General features: G+C 45.8%; 1 protein-coding gene across 1 annotated transcript; it reads right to left on the minus strand.

Moving 5' to 3' along the window:
• Positions 1–1137: 1137 nt before the first annotated feature.
• RCBTB1 (RCC1 and BTB domain containing protein 1) lies at positions 1138–17367 on the minus strand. Its single transcript, XM_083169689.1, has 12 exons — positions 17099–17367; positions 14814–14978; positions 13975–14125; positions 13223–13389; positions 10840–10998; positions 9956–10063; positions 7516–7655; positions 6290–6480; positions 5519–5645; positions 3824–3975; positions 3533–3663; positions 1138–2557 (listed from the first exon to the last, which is right to left on the minus strand). Exons 1-12 carry the CDS (start codon positions 17327–17329, stop codon positions 2417–2419), a joined length of 1863 nt encoding a protein of 620 aa, XP_083025815.1. The 5' UTR covers positions 17330–17367; the 3' UTR covers positions 1138–2416.
• Positions 17368–25065: the final 7698 nt, after the last annotated feature.

Raw genomic sequence — 25065 nt, forward strand, 5'->3', positions numbered from 1 at the left:
TTCATGAGTTCGCGTCAGAGGACGCTTCCTTTGGACGGGCAGTGATGAGAACTCGCGGTCTGAGCGTACCCTCCCATAGTACCAGCTCGTGAACGTCCCAAGGTTAGCTGTGTCACTGGACAAAAGAGAAGAGGGAATTTTTGTAAGAACTTACCGTTTGAACCCCTTTCTCTGAGTCCAGTCCGGTGACACAGCGATCCCTCACCTTACGCTTAGTAAGTTATACCGTTCATGTTTTATCAGGTTATGGTTTTATGTATATGCATATATGATGTTCAGGCATTGTTCTGAGTTTTGTATCCTAGTGTGCTCTTGAAATTGAACTGAAGCATTGTGGGAAGGCGCCTGCTCCCAAAGACTTTCAGCATAGGTGCCTGGTATCCTCCTACATCCCAAGGTTAGCAGTGTCACCGGACTGGACTCAGAAAGGTGTTTGAACGGTAAGTTCTTACAAAAATCCCCTTTTCATCAGGGACCAGAGATGTTCGCTTATGAGAAGGAGAAACTGCCTGAGGGAAACAGCTGATTGCCAGGGAAAGCACCATTGCAGGGTTCGCCACGGGGACACGCTCCCGGAGCTTTAATCGCCCATAGCACATAGCACATGGAATCATTGCCAATATGGTTGCTCAGCAATATGTGCTAAATATCACCCCGTGTGTACACAGTTTAAGTGAACGTGCATACACACAGTGCACACCTACAAACCGACCATAATTGGATGGAAAAGTTGCAGACATAAGACTGATGCAAGTGTCAATGTTGCAAATGATTGAAGCATCTAAGATTAGGGCAGTGGTGGGCAACAGGCAGCCCCTGAGATATAGATAAACATAACTTTAGCACACTGTAGTGAACATAAGACCCGATTCTGGTTGGCTGACTAAGCAGCTTAAATAACAAACCATCCAACTCCTCCTGCCGGTCAAGCGAATGGCCGCCCCCGCATGTACATTCCCAGCACACTGCGAATGGGTGTTTTGCATAACATCTGCCATGTTAGTGTTTATAGCTGGTTGGTACTTTAGCTCTGTCCAAATCTTTATACATTGACCAATATTATCCTAAAACCAAAAGCAGGCATTCCGAGCAGAGGATAGTTCGAGGGTAGACTTCACATAATGGACTAAACGCCAATAAAATAACTGGATTTTATTTTCAAAATATTTAAACATGAATATTAGACAAACCACAGATAGAAGACAAATCCCAGTGAAGGCAGCCACATCCCTAGTGAAGGCAGCCATTTTCACTGTCTCCCGTTCCCACCAATTCCCTAGAACCAGCGAAATCTGTTAGGCCCTAGGTATATAATAGGCTGTGCTTAGAACGAATAGTGTGGAACACAATATGGCTGCCCAGGTCAGTGGTAATTATTCTTCAAATATAAAAAAAAAAAAAAAAATATTTAAAAGTGCAGTTTTTTTTATTCCTAAGATTCAAGGTAATTTGAAATGTTTTATAAAATAGATATTTGGCCAAAAAAGGTGATCCTCAACATGTCAAACCGATCTGATAATTGGGTCAGCTGATATATAAACAGGTCAGACTGGCCCAAGGACAGCTGTACAGGTGCCCCGACAACCGTATATTAGGGGTAAAATAAGAATGCATGGTCAAAAAAAACAACAACAAAAAAAAAAAAACTTTACAGATGAAATTAGCAAATATTCCACTGATCCTGTGCACATACACAGGTGATCAGAGGAGGGTTCCCTGCTGGTTACTTATGCAGGCTATAGAGCAGACAGTACTAGCAAGATTTCTGCCATGTGTGGCACCAAACCACCTGCTTCTCCCAGTGTGCAGTACTATTCATCTGATAGGACGTAAGCATCCAACCAAAGGGAAGGTTATTTGCAGCTTAACAGTATAATTTGCAAGAGGAAAGCCATCTGCAGATAATCACATTGTACAGCCAGGTATGTTACTGTCCCCTGGATATGACACATAACATTTAGTGCACAACCAGAGTTTATGCATAGTATCTAAGGGCAACAAAACTAAATTACCTCAAAGTTCCCCTTTAGATATTTTTATCTAGAATGTGCTAAAAAGTGAACTGAAGGTGCAAATAAAGTAAAAACACTGCAGTATAATCTCTCACTATACATTATACTGAGTGCCCGTAGAACCATCTGAAAGTGCATAATCTCAGACTCCAATGGCAGTGCCCAGAACCACATCACAGGTGTGGCGGACGAACGTTCAACAGGAATGGCAGAATTCACATGATAAAATGACATATACAAGTCATACATTTCTAGGAATAGTGGTAACGAGTCCTAAACAGCAAGTATTAACCTGCTCCTTCAGTAAATCCAACCAGTGGTCCTTCAGTATCTTGGGGGAACTTTAATGCCCAGTTCACCAAAACTGGTTACATTTGACAGTGTCCAGTACACAGCCATATCCGTCAGTTCTTAAATCCACCACATTTTCCAGCCTTCACAATAAAATCCTTAAGCAGCGTTCCGTCCATCTGCCAGAACCCGATGGTCTGAGTCACTTCAGTAAGATGGGTGACACAAAACTTGAAGCAAAAGTCTTCCAAGTCCTGTAATACAAATATAGAAGTGTAAATCTGGGTACACTGTCAGATATGCATGAAAAATATTGTTAATCCATGGAGTGCCAACATCTGGTAGAGATGTGCAAAATATCTGCGTCGCTGACATTTGTTCTATACATTTTAAAACAATGTTGTGTAAAAAAGGAATACACACACACACACTACATTGTTATGAACATAAATTTTTTGCTTGTCAATTTTTACACCAATTTTGACATTCACTTGGCACTAAAAGGGTGTGTGGGGGTCACTGACTGCACTGAAAGATGATAGTTAACATCAATCAGTGTTACCAAGTCAGAGCCAATCTACTGGATGTAATCATTGAATATTCTTGATGCTGGCTATTTAGAGTCCCTTCCGTACAGGATACAAGACAAGATGCACTAACAACCGCAGCCCCTTCCCACCCCATCCACAGAGATACCTTTGCGATTTGTATTGCAAAGGGCAGCTCTTGCGATAAGAGCTGCCCTTTGCGAAGCAGCCAGTGGGTGGTGAGCGGGTCCCCGCCATTTCTCCCTCCTCTTACCTGGCTGCTGCGGGGCTCCGCCTCCTCCTCCCTGCACCTGAACAGGGATGTACTGGGCTAGGGAGGTGGTCACTGGTCGGGCAGCACAGCAGGAGGCTGCCCGGACACAAGTGAGGGGGCAGCTGCAGTGGTCCATGCAGGGCGGTGCAGTAAGAGGCTCATAGGTTTCTATTGGGTGTTGTCAGCTTTTGCTGGAGACACCCCCTGCAACAACAACAACAACCCAGTGTGCAGGGTTTCCCGCATACAAAGATGTAGTGCATCCCACCCACAGTCAGCCCTCCTGACAATTTACACCGAAAGCAGAGCCTCCATACATGTTACAGCCACATATATTTGTATACATCTAGTTGTGCCATATTTAAGAAAAACAATGAAAGAATCCTGCATTCACGAGTCATGAAAACCCGGACCTCTAGTATATTTACCTTCGCCTCATATTTGACAGCAGCAGAGAGTAATAGGAAAGCATTGTCCACAGTTATCCCCCTCTTGATAATATGCTGACACAACTTCTTTAGTCGGTTTTCACAGTAAGATGTAGCAAGATCTAGGAGCCCTTAAGAGACAAAAAGGTACCATGTAACTCCAATCAAACAGCAGATGAGAAGTGTAGAATACATAGAGGCGTAGGGGAGAGAACTGTAGTGTAGTGTACATATGTATACCCAGTGGCAGAGTATGCTGCCATGTACAAGATAGACGATAGTGACAGATACCTATAGCATCTTCAGGTGGCAGTTCCGCAGTATCCGTGTACAGGTATTGTAGGAAGGCATGGTACACCGGGTATGTAAACTGATCAATTTCTATGACCTCCTTTGTGTTTTCATTCCAGTGAGACTGGAACATTGTACGGAAGTGTTCACATCTGAAAACAGATACAGTTATTAAAGACTATTCATAACCCCACTGCCGGATACAGGCTTCAGGCAACCGGCACAGAATATTCTGTAAGGATATACCCTTTCTACATCTTACTAACAAGTTACAGGGAAATGAATGATTAGCACTACATGCCAGAGACCCTGGGAAAAACCCTTTAATATAATTTATATTTTAAGTATTATGCACCAAGTTACAGAAAAAAACAAAAACACACAATCGATATCTGGAAAACCTGTTCTCTTTAGACTGACAATAAATGTAATCCAAAGTGAATGTAACGGGACACTTGAAAGCATAGGCAGAACTAACATTTGGGCTGCGCACTGGGGCCACTGAAGACTAAGGGGACCACTGATGTCACACTGCCTCCCCCTGTAACCAATTGCCATGCATATTGTGAACTTGGCTTTGAGTAAACGAGGGGGGGGGGGGGGGGGGGATTTTGACTCCAGTTCTTACAAGGCATACACACTGAGCAATCGGTGCTCTTTTCTAAGTGGTATGAATAGATCGCTTAGAAAGGAAGCACAGATCACTCCATGTGTATGCTCCTGAGCAATGGGGATGCGCGGTCCCGCATGTCGCTATCGCCCTCTGGTCAAGTCAGTGCATGCAGCCAAAATTAGTCAAATTGCTCAGCAAGCGACTGCAAATCTGTGTGTACAGAATGAGTAATCGAGATCTACATCATCCTGAACCACCATCCTGCCTTATTCTTCGCTTAAGTGAAATAGCTTAGCACACATCTCTACATGTATCTGTATTTTATCTACACTGGAAAATAGCCTACCCTAAATAGCTTAGCACACATCAAGGTGTGTATGCCCCTTCACTCCATCCAAAGATTGGTTCAAATACCATTAAGCCATATACAAATTTATTTTGTCCACCAAGTGCTCCTAACCTACCATGTAACTATACAGCACATACAGTAAAAACGTGCCCAGTTTCACCACTCAGGGAAAAAAAAGCCCCAGCACACAAGCAGCACAAGTTAATTGTAGGTGATTGCTTTTGGGGCAGCTACTAGATGCAAGGTTACATTAGTTGGGAGCACAACCAGGCTACCTCTGACTGCTGGAAGACTGGCCTGTCATCCGAGACAGATAATAAAGGAGGAAAGTCTGACCCCAGGATGTGCAGTCCAGATGGTCCCACATAAGAGGCAGAGTCTAGGCTGGGGTATACACACCTAAATATACATATGTGCAGACCCACAGCTATATTCCGGCAGTGTGTTCTGCTCATACACTGCCAAATCAGTGCTAACGGACATCACAAGTGGCGGGCATCTACATGCGCCCGCTCAGTTGTACTACCACCAGCTTGTGCAGCGTGGGTGGTCCTTGGCTCAGTCGCACGCAGCACAATGTGCCAATATATTGCCCATGCTACACTGCCAACACAATGTCACTCAGACATACTGCTGGCAAGCACTGCCCAACAGACCAGAAACAACAACCGATATATCGGCCAATGCGTACCCAGCATAAGTCTGCACCTGGTGCAGCTGCTATTAGGATTACCGTATTTTCAAGACGGCCTTGTGAACATGTATGAATTTGCCATCAACTCTGAATTTCAGGTCTGCAGTTCCTTCACTATCAAATTCCTTCTTTAGAGACTCCGCAACAGTTAGAAAGTCTTCAGGTTCTACAGGTAACAAGGGGCAGAAGATAAAAATCTTGCAGCATTTATATCTATACAAAGTGCACAGTAGAAGTTGTTCTTATGGTAAAAGCAGAATATAATCTTTTATTATGTAAATACAATGGTTTTTCAGCCTTTCCCTGGCCAGTCTAAGGAGAAATGCCCTCATATCTTGCGGTACCCATCCTGCAATAGCCAATTAACCTCAGTTCCGTGTTTTGATTTCCTCCACCAAAGTGTAGCTGGGTAAGCTCACCTATCACCCATTATCGGTTTGTCCAGCAAGTTGATCTGCTGCAGTTCATAGTGTGAAATGGTAGCTGCCCATCCTCTGATTTTATGAGCAAGGGGGCTGGGTGTACAGTGTAATTAGACACCAGAGAGTATACAACCTAGCGGCACTACAGGGGCTAGTAAGCACTGTCATGTGTAAATGGAGCATTAGGAATGCAATATATTTTAATTGAATTCAGAGCTTTGCAAACCCTCCCATACATTGGATGTCTGGAGTCTTTCCAGCTCCGAAATGCAGGATAGTAAATCACATCTAGTGCATGACAACTGCATCCAATATGTAGTGGATTACAAATTGCATGTTGTTATCCATAGTGTAGTCACATTCCTTTGTTGTCCCCATGATGACTTACCTACAGAGAGCATGCGCCACATCACAGGTGGGTTTGAAAAACAGGCAAACACGTCATCTGTGCAAGTAAAGTTGGTAAGGTGAGGGACGAGAATGGTTTGTCCTCGACATGGACCCCACATGTAAACCTGTCCGCTTTGGGATTTGGCAGCAGAGGTATGAGAGGAATGACAGGCTGCAGCTTCCACAATCCTGTACAGAGAAAGATATTCTTATGTACACAGTGACATTTTAAAAAGACATACTAAAAGCCATACACACTAAACCGGTCCCCGCCGATGCAGAGATTGGTGGTGGGAACCCAGTATTGGCAAGTGCATACACACTGGTTTAGGACAAGGCTATGAAAAACAGACCTCCATTCCACTGCTTATCAAGACGAGTTCACAAGCTACAGCCACAACCTACACTACATATAATCTAATGGGCCCGATACATCAGCAATCACAATGAATGCTTTTCCAGAGCCAGTGATTTTTTGGCCAGATAAATGGTTTCTACAATCTATTTGACTTGCCCACACATTACAGATTTCAGTGATCGGCAGATTTTTCCCCATCTAAAGATTGCATCTTCATATCTGGAAAGTGCCCATACATCACCTCAATCGATTGTCATTTCAGATGTTACTTCTTTTCATAATGTAAATAGATGAAGACGAAACGGGAATGCCCACACATATAAAAAACAACAACCGCAGATAATACCAGATTATTAAACATGTTTAAAAATCTGATTCAGCAATCGATTGGCCATCCCAATCAATTTTTTATCGGGATTGCCAAAAAAGGGAAGCCACACATTAAAGATTAATTGGGACAATCATCTCCAGATCTGAGGATTGTCACATTTAATTGCTGATGTATGGGGCCCATAATCTCACAGGTCTAGAATACAGGCACAGAATAGTGAGGGCTGGAAAGGAGAAAGCCTGGCTTAATACAGCCGATGATCGACTGTGGAGGGAGGTGGAGGTTTCATTACGTCAAAGGATCCAAGATGCTCAGGCCAAAATTTATGAAGATGGGAGTTCTATTTTACATGGGATGTTGCTATGGGCAACCAGATACAATTATCTTCTAGAAGGCGTTAAATAAGTAGATTCCGATTGGTTGCCCCTAGCAACATCCCATGTGGATTAGAACTCCCCATTTTAGTAAATTTTGTCCTCAGTCTCTTAATTAAACAATGCTTAATTAGATGAGAGAAAAAAAAAAGTTCTATTACCTTTCACCGATATCCACCTGGACAGGAGAGAGCTGGTTGCTTTTGTTTCCAATTCCTAACTGCCCATTGGTGTTTGCTCCCCAGGAGTAGAGATAACCTTGATCAGTTAGCCCCATAGTATGATTGTAGCCACACACCAGCTACAGGAAGAGGAGAATTGGAAGGTTAGACCACACGCTCATACGGAAGTGCTAGGTCAATACAGCGCTCATTGTTTAGGAGACAAGAATTACAATTAGGATTTGTGTATTAATTATTTCTATTGTAAAATCAGGAAGTTTTAATAGCTATACATAGTGTAAGAATTCCTGAAATGTTCACATCTGTAGATGACCTCACAGCTCAAACATCACTGACCCCGTCTCCAGTCCCCTCCTAAATAGCACTCATTATCTGTATGCAGCTGCTCTACGGATGCCCAGCTTATACATACAATGCGCCCCATGTGATATCAAGGTGTATTCCAATATGGCCGTGCGCTCCAGTTGGATGTGTATGCGTTCCAGCGGGTCTTGGCGGTGTTTATACTGCTGTTTCAGTCTTAACTACATATAAGGCTGCTACATTAGCGCGGCGCCACTGAGCTATATCAATGTGTGTATTGTGGGGGGTCATACAGCATCGAGAAATTTATTACTTTAAAAATCATCCCACACAGCCAATCCAATGAATTTTACTAAGGGGTTGTTTATAACACTGACTGACTATAGTATTAAACAACCCCTTAGTAAAATTCCAGCATACATTTTGCTATAACATACAGCCAGTGTTTATATCTAGCATTCCAAGACGAATCTCTTATGCCACAATTATGGCCTTTAATCATTACTATTATATATGAGGCATGTTAGATCTATACTGTACTCATTGACAGCACAGCCATGTGGAACCGCTGGAACGCACTGGCGTCCCGGTGGAATGTACGGCCATATTGGCTGTGTGGGATGATTTAAGTAATACATTTCTTGATGCTGTATGACCCCCACAATACACCTATTGATATAGCTCAGTGGCGCTGTGCTAATGTAGCAGCCCTATATGTATTTAAGACTGAAACAGCAGTATAAACACCGCCAAGAGCAGCTGGAACGCATACACATCCAACTGGAACGCACGGCCATATTGAAAAGCCGAGCACTAGCTGGCTAGGACCGATTGGAATACACCTTGATATCACATGGGGTTCATTGTATGTACAAGCTGGGCATCCATAGAGCAGCTGCATACACTTAAATGATTAGTGGGTGCTATTTAGGAGAGGACTGGAGACAGGTCAGTGTATCCTGATGTTTGAGCTGTGAGGTCAACTACAGATGTCCTGTCATGAGAAAGGCCACCTAGTGGCCGAAACGTAGACTACACATGGAATGGTGATGTACCTGAATTTAAAATTCTCTCATTACTACAATTGTGGCTAATGCCCTCATTGGATTATAACCCTACACTGATATATATACACACACACACACACACACTCACTCAAAAAAAGACTCTTCACATTGTGCCCATTAGATTAGTTTCTTTACGCAGCTAAAGCAGACACTAATTAGTCAAATCACCAACATCAATATCACCCCTGCAATCGCCAGTCACCACTTCAGACAGAAGATTGAATCTGTACACAAAAGGGGATTAAATTATCGTTGCTCAGAGACTCAGTTGCACAGATATGCAAGTGAAGCAGTACAGTCCTTGTGTGTCCTGGTAACACTGACAAAGAAGCACTCTCAGCAACCACAATAAAAACCATTCTCAAGCGAACTGGTGTGCTGAGAGAGGGGCCGTTTTGTGTGACTGGAGCAAAAATGTAAGAGGACATATCCCCATACATCTATATGGAGAAGAAACAACCACTTAAAAGACTAGTTACTCTATAATTATATACACATAGTAATATTGTATTCAAAAAGGAGTCTTCCTTAACCATATGATGCTTGGCCAAGCTTCCTGGGAAATGCCACTAGTAGAAGCTGACCTTTGGCTACTTGGCAAGAGGTCCTCCATGTAGAGACCCTTCTAAAGGCTTCACCAGCCCTGTGTCTGCACACAATATTGTTCCAACTAATTGGCAGGTTGGGATAACAGCTTGAATCTTCTAGTCCCTGTAGGTCTCAGGCCGTTTGAACTACACAAATACTTGGTAACTTCACTTCCTTTTCATTCCTATCTGTAGGTAGTGCTGCTAGGATGTCTGCATTGTGCAAGATCACTGCATGCAGATATCTGGTACACAGATTGGTAGATACTAGGTTACCAGACTTCAATTAGGCATCACAGCAGAGGTATAAACAGGGCAATCCCATCTGTAGCTAGAAAGGACCACTTTGCTTAAAACATACAAGTTGATCCATTATGTAAAGGCACCAATGGCTTTTCAGCATCCGTTTAAACATTGGAAAGTATAACAAATATACAGCATCATTTTTCATTTCAGTCTTACCTGAACCACACACACTTGCTGTAGAAACACCACTTTACATGGGATCAGCTGATTTCCAGTACTTCCCACTCCAAGCTGACCAGTGCTGTTATATCCCCATCCATAAGCCTGTTAGCGTGTGCAATAGAAACCTGTATTATACATTAAGCAACAGCTGGATATACACAATTCTAATTAATCACATGATTCTCCAATTCAAGACATTACAGGTTTCTGACTGCAAAATGTGTAACCGGATTAGGCTGCTGTGTCCCACCCACTGAGATTTTGGGCCACTCACTGTACCCTCCAATATTAAAGTGAGAAACTATGGGGCAGAAGTATCACGGGCCAGATTCTCTAAGCTTTAAAAGCGATAAAATGGAGAGTGATAAATAAGCAGCCAATCAGCTCATGCCTGACATTTTTCAATCAGTCTGTGACATGGCAGGTAGTAGCGGATTGGCTGGCTGTTTATCATTTTCCATTTTATCACTTTTGAAGCTTAGAGAATTTAGCCCTAAGCCTGGTGAAGTGATGAAGTGGAAGGTGATAATACACCAGCCAGTGAGCGCCTGTCATTTTTTAAACCCAGCCTATAACTTGACAGTTAGGAGCTGATCCGCCCCCGCATTATGACCTTGTACTGGTCACTTCTCCAGACTTACCGTAATAAACCTGCCCATAATAAACCTGCCCCTATGTATCAGCATGACTGATAGCACTGGACTTAGAAGCAAGAGCACACACATTCTTTCAGTTCCAAAAAGGCATGTTGTAGTTTTCCTTAACACTATACCCGCCAAATACACAAGCAGCAAGTTGCATCACATGGTTGAGCCAGCCTCTGCCTACTCCATGCCCCCCATTTTTACACCAATTAAATATACCAGCACTGAACTCACATGCCCATTGTCAGTTATTGCCATAGAGGAAGTTGGACCAGCTGCAACAGCAATGACAATCTTGCTTTGTAACTGGGCAGACACTCGCCGGGGAATAGGCTGATTTGCAGTTGTCCCAGAACCAATTTGCCCACAGTTATTATATCCCCACGCAAATACCTAAATAAAAAAAGACATACCACAATTAAAACATAACAAATAGAAACAAAAAGGAGAATGTTCAACAGGTACTAGTGTTCAACAGGTGCACTAGTGTTAAGGTGGCCATACACACACATCTGCAGATCTGTCTAGTTGGAACAAAAACCTGGTTATGGATGAGAGCAAATGACAGTTGACCATTTGCTTGGAAATGCTGGAAAACTGACAAACTGTCACTCATCCATAACCATGTTTTTGTTCCAACCAGCCAGATCTGCAGATAAATCTTGCTAGTGTATGGGCGCCTTTAGTTTGGTGAAGTTTAAAGGTGATAATGCACCAGCCAATCAGCTCCTCTTTTTTTTTCAAAACCAGCCCGTTACTTGAAAGTTAAGAGCAGACTGGCTGGTGAGTTATCTACTCCCACTTTATCCCTTAATAAGGAAAGGGGAAAATTGTTGCTTTCAGTCACAGGATAGTGTTTGTCATTTGTTCCTATGTTGCAATGTAATTTAGATGTGCACTGTATACATGTTTTGCAGCATTGTAAATATGTATTAACACTGCTAGTTTCTGCCTACATCTCATGGGGCATACACACAGGGCAAGTTAAGTCCCATCACCAAGATCTGGCTTGATCGCTTGAAATGAAGCACTAACCGCTGTGTGCCCCATAGAGATGTGTGGCCCTGTGTGCCGCTATCGCCAGCCTAAAAGCATGCTTGAAATATCTAGTCTTTGCCAGCGGTCTCACACTAACATTTCAACCAAGTGTATTATAAAGGGTATCCGGACTTTAGCCCGACGTGGTCAAAAAGGTCTCCATGGAGGTTTGTACCCTGATTCGATCCCAATGTGCAGCCACACGGCATCAAAATCTAGAAAAATAAACTATGCATGCAAGACTATATTATACCCCTATTATACCACTGAAAGCACTTCCCATCAACCGCAGGGACCCTGACTGCCACAGGGACCCGCGGCTGCAGAGGGGGGGGGTTACCTCCACCTTTATTTTGTGTGTGTCCGGCTGCTCCCCCTTGGCAACAAGCTATAACCCCCCCCCCCCCCCTTGGTAATGAGCAATCCCACTTCAGGTATGTGTATCCCTCCTCCCACGGCTGCCACCTCCTTGCCCTCTCCATAGCTTGCGGTGCCCATCCCTATGTCGCACTCCCTCCCGGTCCTGCTGTTACGACCTCACCCCTCCCCCCCCGTAATTCAACCAGGATCCCTCCCCTTTGTTCAGTACCCCAGTGGTATCCCTCTCCCTGTGCTGCTCCATCCATCAGTCTGGCACACTAGTTGATGCCTTTGTTGAACTCAGTGTATATGGTGCAGATTCTGCCCCTTCCCCTACCTGCTACTACCCCCTCCTTCTGCCCCAGCACTTGCATGCATGGGTCCCTGCATTGTTGTCTGTGTTACTAGCCATTTTTAATGACATCTACAAGAAAAATTAGGGCTAACCCAAGTTCAGTGAAATGGTGCAGACCCAGGACAAAGTGCTGTGTAAATGGGGTATGAAGCTGGGTCCGACCCTGGAAACTCCAGTGTTCAAAGACCAGGGTCCTACCAGGGATTTTGGTGTAAAAGGGGTATTACAGATCTGTACTATATAGTGCAAACCGAGTCAGTTTGCCTTCGCGATTTGATCCCGATCGAATCTGGATTGTATAGCAAGGCAATCGCACCGCATGTACACCCCTTAAGAATAAATATATTGGGAGGTTATGGGTATCTAGTATTGCTACCATAAGGTTACAAAATGTATGGACAAACTCTGGCAGTTGTAACACATTTATATACTTTTGAAAAGTGTGCGCTGCTACTAAGAAATGCCTTAAAGTGCGCCATCACTCCATGCATTCTCATTTACAGTCATTGCTATGTGTGTGGGCCATTTACTTCATACCGTGCAATACTGTACCCCCAGGGGTCAGCAATCTGTGGCATTTCAGCTGTTATGTACTACACATCTCAGTATGCCCTGATGATAACATTGTAGAAGGGCATGATGTGAAGTGTAGTTTCATTGCAGCTCGTGTGCCACATGTTGAATACATCCATACAGTAGGTCAGTGCAAACACTACATTACTTGACTAATACTTTGTCAGAGGTCTAGGTGCACCTGAGTGGCACCAAAGACCCTGCACAGTTGTACTTTGTATAGGCGGATAACCGCGTGTAACCAACAGGCGCATGCTGACACTTTATATGATGTAAAACAAGCCATGTTACCTCTCCTTCTGCTGTCAGGACCATAGAGTGATGGGAACCACAAGTCACTTGCGTCACCTTCTTTGACAGCAACTCTACGCAGATCTGGACAGGAACGGTACCCTGGACTGTATTGCCATTTCCAAGCTGGTTGTAGCCATTGTGTCCCCATGCATAAAGCTCACCATCTACACAAATACCATTTGACAGTCAGCAATTACAACTCTATACATGGGTCAGGAAATAAGTGATGGGATGTAATGAGATATAAGTCACTCACCGGGCAATGTACGTGTTGGCACAACAGAGCACAAGAGCTCCAGAAACCAAACTCTCCTCCACAACCGATAACAAAGCCCTTTAGCAGGCCTGCTAATCATACACAAACCCCATAACAATCACTGTACAGCTATAATAAAAAAAAAAAAAAAAAAAAAAAAAAAGGTACTTGTTCGTTGAGCGCCCACTATAGTTGCTACGCTCATATCCCCACTATCCCTGTCAGCATGGATTTGATTTTATATAGTGTGGCGAGCCACCGTGTCCGAAGTGTGCCGAGCGGATTACTAAGCAAATAGCTTAATGGGCGCCCAACTAACATAAGTACCGGAAAAAATGCTAGTTTGCAAGGAACCACTTATTTCTGACAGGAACACTACAGCTCACACCAGCCAGAATAAATCATCTATATAACAATGTATTAAGCCATCCTGTTCCATGTAGTATATGGAGTTGGCCAGTAGAAATCCAGCCCTGGGCATTGGCCATCATACCTTTAGTACAGACGAGAACATGCGGGCCACTGCCATAGCTAATGCCAGAGATTTTCTTTCCACAGAGAACATCAAGCCTCCTCGGGATCATAGTGCTTTGATTATCACCGGTTCCCAGACAATTACTGCAATTCTGTCCAAATGCAAATACCTGCAAAAGAGACGAGTGTGACGTTCCCTGCAATCGGAGCTACAGATCAAGGAATAAAAGTACTACAGACATTGGTATTCCGAGTGGGCACAAGTCACCTTATTCTAGATGTGATAGATTTTAGCACTATAAAGCATTACTGCCAGAAAACATACATGTTCTCACCAGCAATCTGCTGCCCCAACACAGGGGTTGCACACTGCGGGGTTGCAATTTCAGACGACAATGGGCCTGATTCAGACCTGCTCGCTAGGCTGTGTATCGGGCTGCCTAGAGAGCAGGTTAACACCACACCGATCGTACACCTCCTGCCGTCCGGATTTCCTTGCTACACTTCGAGCTGATGTGTATGCTTACAAATCTGCTTGCATGCTCCCACACAGAGGAATAAGTCATTTGATGGTTACTCACCAGCAAATGAGATTTCCTCTAACAGTGTTCTCCCCAGAAAAGTTTTCCAGCCAGGTGAGGGCCGTCACAATAAATAGTAGGGCGCTGCATTATCAGAGGGGCATGTTTAGCAAGGCCTATTGGCACTCAGTTAAAAAAAAAAAAAAAACTCATCCGAGGGCACATGCCCACTTTAATACATACAAATCATTTGTTTTATAGGATTTAAGTTGCATTCTTAACAGACTGACAACACATCACACGACCAGCCATCAGTTGGAATGGCCTCACATCTTACCTCATCGCTGTCAGTAGTGTAGATCACTTCATTGGCACAAGTACCAAAAACTGACGTTTGCCGGATGGATGCCACCTCTGGGGGTGAAAGCAAAGTGAACAGGGGCCACTTTCCAAAGTCCACCATGTCGCGATCTTGTCTTGCATCAGATGACACTCTGTAAATCTAAATAGGACCGAAGGAGAAAGCTTTAAGAGCTTATTCAAGTAGGCTTGCTTAAAGCAACCACCACTTCATGTGTAAAGGCCCATACACACTGGGCGATTTAGAGCTGAAAGCCGCTCAAAACAGCAAGTTTGAGAGGCTTTCAGCTCAGAGCCACCCAGTGTGTATGGTACGGCGATGACCTGCGAGCGCTGCTGCGCGCTTCATCGCTGGGAAAGCCGCTTATTTGCAGTTATTACCAGCAGATGAGCGGCTTTGCATAGTTCTGCAAAGTCGTCCATCCCCCGCTGTTGGCGCCGGGCAGGGGGAAAGCAGCTCTGTGTATGCACTGAGCTGTTCCCCCCCCATGAAAACGAGCATTGCTGTCCAAACACACTGGGCAAAATCGCCCAATGTGTATGGACCTTAAGGCACATCCCAATGCATTAAAGCCATTCAAATCGAGCCCAGATTTCATACGTTTTGAAACAGGCTCCATATTAGCACAATTTCCTGTAAGAAAACAATACTAACCAACCTCACTTGCAGTCCCAAAGAGGACACTTATGCAAACTAGGCACACAGCACGCAAGGCCAGCACTTTAGCTATTAGAGATTGGCTTTCATTTTTACTTTTTATTGAAGCATCACATTGCACATTTTATTGAAGCATGACATCAAGTACGGTAGTCTGCTAAACATAACAGAAGTCGAACACATTGTTGCAGATATTTAAGGCATTGAATGTTATGCAGATGGGATTTTAATTTCTGTACAAGTCAGAAGTTCTGCTTTCATTTTACAATCAGTACAAGATTATCTAATGGCAGCAACTATTGTACAGATGATACTAGTGCGTTTACAGGTCTCACCCAATAGCTGCAGACCAGTGTGGTTTAGCCAGGGTCATACTAAAGTAATACATCTCAATGTGCCCAAAACACAAATTGGTCGATTCAATCAAAAAGAAGCCCTGTACACACAGGGTGTTATTAGACACAATCACTAGCTAAATGGTTGCCGATCGATCATATCCCCATATATAACACAATGGGGCAGATGTATTAAGCCTTAACAAGAGATAAATGCAAGGGTGATAAGGAGAGAAACTTCCAGCCAATCAGCTCCTTGCTGACTTTTTTCAAACACAGGCTGTAACATGGCAGTTGGCAGGTGATTGGCTGGACATTGATCTCTCCTTATCACCCTTGGATTTATCTCTTGATAAAGCTTAATACATCTGCCCCATTATCTCTAGGAGCACACTCCCACAACCAGCCCTGCACTGCTCGCAGAAGCATGATGATGAGATTTAGATTTGTGTGTGTTTAGATCAGGGACCATTGCTGGACACTGATGAAAATGGGACACTGAGCATTATTAAGACAAAATCGCTCAGTAACCAAATCGACCTGCGTGTACAGACCTAGAGATGAAAATTGCAGCAGTTAAGCAGCCCATACACGCTGCGATGCGGGCTGTGCGTTCTATGCTTTGTGGTGCGCGCTCCCTCATCGCACAGTACAAAAAGTATGTGCTTGCACATTCTTTTTGTACTTTGTTTTCATCGCATTGCATGCACAGGCAATGCGATCCGTGCTTTTTAAGCACAGAACGCACGCCTGTATCCGGGAGTGTATGGGCAGCATTAGGGATATTTTTACCAAGCCTAGGCGACAGATAAAGTTCAAACTGCCATTTTTTTTCCAATAACATGACAGGAGAGGATTGGCTGCTACTTTATCTCTCTCCAGCGCTTAGCAAATAGACCCCTTGGTGCTTGCCTATGCCACCCATACGCTGGCACTTTAGGGTTGGCTTACCAGCATCCCAATAGCACATTGCTGCCATCACATGCAATATGAGGTTACTACAAACACCTATAGAAGATCCCCATAACCCCTGTGTGCCAGGGCGATGCACGACTTCGCTGCTGTGACCCGATCGGTGAGAAGGATCCGTTATCGCCCCCGGCAGCAAGTACAAAGAAAGTGACCCAGACAGTCAGACTCAGCTTTGAACTTGAACTACAAATCCCATCATGCCCTGCCACTGCCAGTCACCGCTTCCAGTATGAGTGCGCCTCCTCCAGCAGCCTCGGCACTGGACTCCCTGGCACCCGAGCTGGTAAATGTTCTTACCGGATGCAGCACAGGGTACTTAGGGACGGATGGTGTTTTCGGAGTAACAGGAACACCGCGGAACCAGTTCTCCGTCCCGCAGCCAATGCAGTTCGGATGAGGGAAGGTGCTCGCTTGAGCCTGGCTGCCGGGCACCAACCTCCGCCGTTGCTGGCTATTACGGCTTGCAAGAGGCAAGCGCCGAGAGTGGGGAGCGAGCGCGCTGTCACGTGGGACGGGAGCGAATGCCATGTCACGTGACCCCGCTGTCCCTGATAGCGATGATTTGGCGCCGCACAGCGGGAGCTTAAATAACTCGAGCTGATTGGTCCGCGGCTCCCAGAGAGTTATCATTGGCGCCGGCTAATGAGCTCCTGTGTAACTGGTCTGTGTATGGGCACTGCCGCTGCCAACTTTAACCAACGATGGTTTTCATGAATGTCGGGACTTTTAAAGAAATGTGTGGCTAGTATCAGACAGGGATGGCCATCGTTGCCATTGCCATCGATGCATACTTGCCTAACTGACCCTCTCCATGCAGGAGAAAATGCTCTGTTCCTGTGCTTCCCTGGTAATGTATGATTGCCATCACCTGTGGGGAAACGCCTTTACCCAGCTCCCCACAGGTGATGGCAATCCTACATTACCAGGGAAGCACAGGAACAGAGCATTTTCTCCCGCATGGAAAGGGTCAGGTAGGCAAGTATGCATCAATGGCAATTCTGCAACTGGCCATCGATAGTGCTAAACTATGCAATGGATGACCATCGATACTTTTACATATTGATGGTCATCCATTGTGTTTGATTGACTGGCCTGTGGGCCAATCAAAACACAGGGGCGAGGCTTCGCAGGTGTCAGAGCTATGCTCCGTGTCCCGGGCTCCCGATACTTAAAAAAAAAAAGAAGCAAAACTGATTTGCTGTTCCATCGATGGAGGGAAACCATCTGGTTCTCCCCCATCGATGGCAAAAGTATTTGACATCGGCCATGAACCATCAATGATTTCAAATCATCGATGGCCATCCCTAATCAGACTTATTTTCGCGACAAGTCTAGGCAGGGAAGAAGAACTGGCTATACCAATTATTACTCCCCGGGAGCTGCGGACCAGTCAGCTTGCATAACGCAGGCTCCTGCTGTGTGACGCTCCTGCATAAGCTCCTGCTGTGTGACGCTCGGTCATTGCTATCAGGGACAGTGGGGTCACGTGACATGGCATTCGCGCCTCTCCCACGCAGCGCGCTCCTCGCCCTCAGCACTTGCTGGCGACTGAACATGCCTGTAGCCATAGAAACATAGAATTTGATGACAGATAAGAACCACTCGGCCCATCTAGTCTGCCCCTTTAGAGATTAGTGCCCAGCAGCCGGGCTCACGCGTACACCTTCCCTGAACCGAACTGCAGTGCCTGCCTGTCGGAGAACTGGTTCTGCGATGCCCATCGGCAGGCTCCATCCATTCCTTAGAACCCTGTGCCGCAATCGGTAAGAACAGTTACCAGCTTGGGTGCCAGGGAGTCCAGTCACAGTGACAAGGCTGCTGCAGGTGGTGCACTCATACTGGAAGTGGTGACTTGCAGGGCATGATGGGATTTGTAGTTAAAGCTGAGTCTGGCTGTCTGGGGCACTGTCTCTGAACTTGCTGTCCGGGGGCGATAACAGATGCTTCTCACCCATCGGGGCACAGCAGGGAAGCCGTGCATCACCCCAGGACACAGGGGTTATGGGGATGCTGTGTCCGGGCTAGTGCCCCTCCTGTGCTGCTATAGGTGTTTGTGGTTACCTCAGCTTGCAGGTGATGGCAGCAATGTGCTATTGGGATGCTGGTAATGTATTCCAACCCTAAAGAGCCAGGGTATGGGTGGCATAGGCAAGCACTAAGGGGTCTATTTGCTAAGCTCTGGAGAGAGATTGGCTGCTACTTTATCTCTCAATCAGCTCCTGACATGTTATAGACCGTGCCGAAAAAATTGCAGAAGTTGTTGCTGGTACTTTATCTCTCCAAAGCTTTGTAAAAATTCCCCTAACTGCTGCAATTTTCATCACTATAGGTTGGTACACACTGGGCGATTTGGTTGCTGAACGATTTTTGTCTTCATATTGTTCAGCTGATGAAAATGGAGGAACACAATGAAAAAGTCAAAATTGCATCATCATTCTCCTGCGACCAGTGTAGGGCTTGTTGCGGGAGCACGTTCCTAGCGATATCACCCTGGGAGATATGATCAATCAGCAACCATTAAGCCAGTCATTCTGGCTAATACCACCCCGTGTGTACAGATCTTATCTGATTGAATCGACCGCTTTGTATTTTGGGCACATTGAGGTGTATTAGTATGACCTTGGCTAAACCACACTATGTCAACAAACAAAAGAAAAGATGCACTTCTCATCCACTCAGTCTAATAAGAATTAAAATTACAATTTGTAGTATCTTTATTAATAATAATAGTAGTTCAAGGTTATGAGGCCATCATTCACTATTGGTCACTTTACATTTTATTAATTATCTGACTAAGTAATCAGGGTCCCTGTATCAGGGATAAATGAAGCGAAATATTAAAAACAAAGTAATGAACTATAGAAAAGAAAGAAAATGTAAAGATTTAAAAAATTGACTCTGTTAATCGCTGTGTAATGAATATATTTCTAAGCCTTTATAATAGGTATGGATGATCTTATACCAATGTGTGCTAGGGGGTTATGACAGTGGCGTAACTATACCTCCGCAGCCCCCGCGGTGGCGGGGGGGCGCAGAGAAATTGGGGGCGCCGCCGGGGGGCTGCGGAGGTATAGTTACCTGTGGTCTTCGTCTCGCCCGGCTCTCTGCCGGGACCTGCCTGACGTCACGGTCCCGGCCGGCTCCTGCTGCAATGAAAACTGACTATTATAAAATGGCTGCCCCCATACTGCAGACAGTTTTCTGTCTGCAGTATGGGGGCAGCCATTTTCTAAGAGTCAGTTTTCATTGCAGCAGCAGGAGCCGGCCGGGACCGTGACGTCAGGCAGGTCCCGGCAGAGAGCCGGGCGAGATGCAGACTGCGGGGACAGGTAAGTGTAAGAAGGGGGGGGGGGGGGGTCAGGTTAGGTGGGGGGGGGGTGGCGGGCGGCGGCGGCGGGGGGTGGGGGTGTTCGAGGGGGAAGGGGGGCGCCGAAAAACCATCCGGCGGGGGGGGGGGGGGGGCGCTAAAAACTTAGTTACGCTCCTGGGTTATTGGGGGGGGGGGGGGGGTGTTATAGGCGAGTGCTCTGGACTTGCCCCCTAGGCTAAAAGTTGCCAGCCAGCCCCTGATAGTCACACAACTACAGTCCTTTCTCATTGAGTGTTCTATGTATAATTAGGTGCAGTACAGCACATAGTAGTAAGATGGTGTATGTAATCCTTATTCAACGTAGTTTGTAGCTGCAGATATATTCAGTGCTGTCCGCACAGTAAGGGCATATCACAGAGTGTCATACACGTTATACATAAACAAACAGTGCTGGCTGCACAATAGAGATCAAGTGCCGGGATGTACTGTACTGCACGCTGATACCGGAGCCCTAGTATCTCAGCTCTGGTTTTAGTATACACGCAGCCTAGGGATTTTCTCCCTTGCTTGCTGCGTGAGCTGGCACATGTGGCCGCCCTTCTAACAGACAGCGTCTATGCCTCCGGTGCACATTGTCGGACTAACGTCTGATGGACACATATATTTAATACACACACATTGGTTCTAAATACAGCGATTTACAGAGCTGAACTGCAGTCACTGCAGGGAGCACATGCGGCAGAGCTTTGTATCAAGTGTGCTGTAGACTGCGCACCCCCTTCACCCCACAGTGGCTGCCGCTTGACCCCTCTGTGGCCGCCGCTTCACCCAGCTGTCGCCACCGCTTCTCCCGCCATGGAAGTGCTCATCCCTTGTGCGCGGACCAGCTCCCTGGGCCTCCTACACTACCTCATCTCCCTGGCAGCAGCAGGAGTTACAACAGCGAGTTGTGCTGCTGCTGGAAAAAGCATTGGGGGCAAATGTGTTTCTGGCACTGGGGGCATATGTAATGCTGTGACTGTGGGGGCATACCTGGCACTATTGGGGGCATATGTCTATCTGCCACTATTGGGGGCATACCTGGTACTATATTGGGGGCATATGTGTATCTGCCACTATTGGGGGCATACCTGGCACTATATTGGGGGCATATGTGTATCTGCCACTATTGGGAGCACACCTGGCATTATTGGCACTACTGGTGGTCCTGAAGAAGCAACTTGTGAAACATGTGTTGGACCCTGCATGTTACAATGTTGCAAATAACGGTACTTGTGTATTTTGGCGGTGGCCATCGCATCGCATACCATAAGGCATACGATGGTATGCGATGCGATATCGCGCGATGCTGTACAATGTCATACAATTTTAAATTTGTATGACATTGTACATGGCATACAATGCCATACAATGCGATGCGATTAAACATTGTATAAGCACCCTAACGGTTGTTTACAATGTGAAATGCACCCCCACGCCACCCCCCCCCCCACTATAAACGTGAACCCGAAGCGTGGCGAGCCCGCGAGGGGCGGCGGTACGCGTCCTCCGACCTTTTCATAGCCCCACTATCCACGTCGGCGTGGAGTTGAGAATAGAAAGTGTGGCGAGCGCAGCGAGCCACCGAGCCCGAAGCGTGGCGAGCCCCGCGAGGGGACGCGGATATCTGTGAAGCCCGCGAAGGGACTCCGATACCTGTGAATGTATCCGCGTCCACTCGCCACGCTTCGGGCTCGGTGGCTCGCTGCGCTCGCCACACTTTCTATTCTCAGCTCCACGCCGACGTGGATAGTGGGGGTATGAAAAGGTCGGAGGACGCGTACCGCCGCCCCTCGCGGGCTCTCTGCGCTCGCCACGCTTCGGGTTCACGTTTATAGTGGAGGGGGGGTGGCGTGGGGGTGCATTTCACATTGTAAGCACCTATTAGGGTGCTTAAAAGCAACCTTTATGGTGCTTATACGATCTTTCATCGCATAGGGGGCAAAAATCGCGTTGCATCGCATCGCATGCCATGCGATGCATGTCATGCGATGCGACGCGATGAAAACATTGCGTGATGCACATCGAGGGCGCCGCTATAATACACAAGTACCCAAATAACATACTGTATGCGTAATTAATGATACGATGATACTGTAATACAATGATGCTGTAAATATATACCAACAAAGGAGATTAGCTCTGTGAGAGAGAGTAAATGACTGTGTAAAGGCACATACACACTTAAAGATTTTCACCTAAAAATCGGTCAAAACAGCCATGTGTGTATGGCCCACCGATGGAAGACTAGCGATGATGCACGCTCCTGCATCATCGCTAGCAAACTCTCCCATCTGCTGGTTTTACCAGCATGCCAGCGATGATGGCTGCTTTCTCAGCCATCATCGCTGAGTGTGTACAGCAGCTGGGCTGAAAGCTGAGCTGCTTTCAGCCCGGCTGACCGCCCTGCGCCCTCCCCCAGCTCCCGCCCCCGGCTCCCCCGCGTTGTAGATGGAGCATACTCACTGGCTCCTGCCCCGCTCTGCTGCTGCCACATACGCCGCTCTGCCTTCTCCCACGCTGGCGTCGACGTGCAGCTCTGATCCCCCGGGCCACACATCTCTGCATGATGCCCCGGCCACCAGAACGCCCCGCCCCCTCCCCCTGCACTGTGTGGAGCATACACTGCCCAGCAATGATTTTGAAGGGGTAGAGGGACAATGAAGGGGTAGAGGGACAAACCCAGGCTTTTCATGTGGTATGTATGTATGTATGTATGTATGTATGTATGTGATTCGGCATGAAAAGCCGGCGGTCGGGATCCCGGCGTTCAAAATCCCGACGCCGGAATCCCGAATGCCGAAATCCTGACAAGGGGGGGACGTGGAACGCCTCCCCTTGCGGGCTCGCTGCGCTCACCACGCAGCAGGCCCGGTGCCTTGCTACGCTCGGCACACTAATTTATTCTCCCTCCGAGGGTGTCGTGGACACCCACGGGGGGAGAAAGTGTCGGGATTTCGGCGTTCGGGATTCCGGCGTCGGGATTTTGAACGCCGGGATCCCGACCGCCGGGATTTAAACTGCATCCCTATGTATGTATGTATGTATGTATGTGTTTGTCATATATCTATATCTATATATAGATATATATCTATATATCTATATATACATATAACCTGCACTTAACCATTGAGCAGTGACATGAAGGTTTATATGTATGCAAAAATGGGAAAAGTTCTAGTGGATGTTGCTTTCTAGTACATTGGTGAGTGGTAAGGCAGGACAAGTCTGAGTGAGGCTCAAGTGTTGGTGTGCTTTAGAAACATACATTGGCAATGTTATAAGTAACATATTGTATAGTGTAAACCACTGTGTGTGTGTCTCACTATAATAGTATTTATTTTCTTTTGAAAAAATGAAGCCTATTAAATTGTGTGTATGTATGATTTATCATGCTGTATGTACTTTGGATTGCATTTAGGTATCACAATGTAAAATGTCAACCTGAATAGCATTATTAATGTGGAACCCCCTTTAACATGCCCACAGATGACCAGAGGGAAGTCAGCGAGGGCGTACGTGGGGCCCTCCTTCGCATGCGCCAGCACCTGCTCCTGCTGGCTGCAGACGTGCAGGATTTGTGCGACCTGCTGCTTTAAGTTTTATATATTTTAATTTTGTAGCTAAATCAATATTTTTTTGCAAGTTAGAAGTTGTCTGTGTGTTTTTTGTAACATTTTACTGTATATGTATAAATGGTGTGATATATTTATGTCATTTGCAAAAGGTATATACTGTATATAGATGTGTGTTTGCATCCAAGTAAAATAAAGTGAAGGGTAATGTAAAAATGGTGTTGAAGGTGTGTTGGTGTGTATGTGTGTGTTTTAGCACAGCGAGGTAGAGTACCTTTATTGTAGTATGCACATCCTTGCTTGACCCAATTTTAATATAATTGTATTACAAATAACATTATGCAAAATGCATAATGATGTACACACACACACACACACACACACACACACACACTCTTTATAACTGTAGGTAAGTGAGCTTTAGTATGTGTTACTAATAATGTGCACATTGTAGAATATTGCATTTGACGTGCAATTATTATATAATATGCATACATAACACATAGGTAAAGGGGCAACAATGAATTAATACCTCTTCACATGATGTAAGGGTTAATCTAAAGTGGTAGTAATGTGTTTAAGTATCAATTAGGAATTAATTGATTACAATTAAAAACAATCCATTTTTTATGAGGTTGCCTAATTGCATAAGTGTGTCATGTGGCACATGTATTGAGTTCCAATTAGAGTAGTGAGGTTTGCGGAAATACACCGCATCGGTGCGTACGGGCAGCTTCCCGTCCGCTCGGACGCTGTAAGACCGTGCAGAATCTTTGTGTTCCCACCGCACACGCACGGTTTGGATGTAGTCCGAAAACACACCCTCTTCTTAGAGAGTGAGTCCGTCCGAATGCGGACGATCTGTGGGCGTTTGTTCTTACAATATCCGCACAGCGTGGCGTTCGGTCAGTTCCGAAAGAATTAGGAACGGACCGCACCAACCAGAATAAGGCCCTAAATTACGTGATTTGGTTGTTTTTTGACCATTTGTGAAAAAAAATCCAAAGCTTTTCACCGCCACTTGACAAAGCCAAATCCAAATCCTGCAACAAATCCAAATCTTCGGCCCTGGCGCTCATCTCTAGTCATTAGGTCGATACATGCATTAGGTCAGCATGGGCTAGGTCGACAGTCAAAAGGTCGACATAGGGCTTTTCTTTTTTTTATGCCGGTTGTCAACAGAGTCGACATGGACATCGGAACATGGCACCACCTCCCCTTGTATGGCTCCCTGCACTCGCCATGCTTCTCCCTCCATGCCCTAGTGGATGGTAGGGCATGAAATACCGCCTATCGGCACATGTCAGCTCAAAAGTAAGTGAAAAACCCCATGTTGACCT

The sequence above is a fragment of the Crinia signifera genome, chromosome 2, assembly GCF_055691185.1.
Source record: "Crinia signifera chromosome 2, ASM5569118v1, whole genome shotgun sequence".
Classification (NCBI taxonomy): domain Eukaryota; kingdom Metazoa; phylum Chordata; class Amphibia; order Anura; family Myobatrachidae; genus Crinia; species Crinia signifera.

Bases quoted from the DNA above. Each gene is read 5' to 3' on its own strand.
- RCBTB1 (XM_083169689.1), bottom strand. From the start codon at position 17,329: ATGGCATTCGCTCCCGTCCCACGTGACAGCGCGCTCGCTCCCCACTCT. The intron at 14,979-17,098 runs GTAAGAACATTT...GGTCCTATTTAG, and splicing joins AGTACCCTGTGCTGCATCCG to ATTTACAGAGTGTCATCTGA. The intron at 3,664-3,823 runs GTATCTGTCACT...TTGTCTCTTAAG, and splicing joins GCCACCTGAAGATGCTATAG to GGCTCCTAGATCTTGCTACA.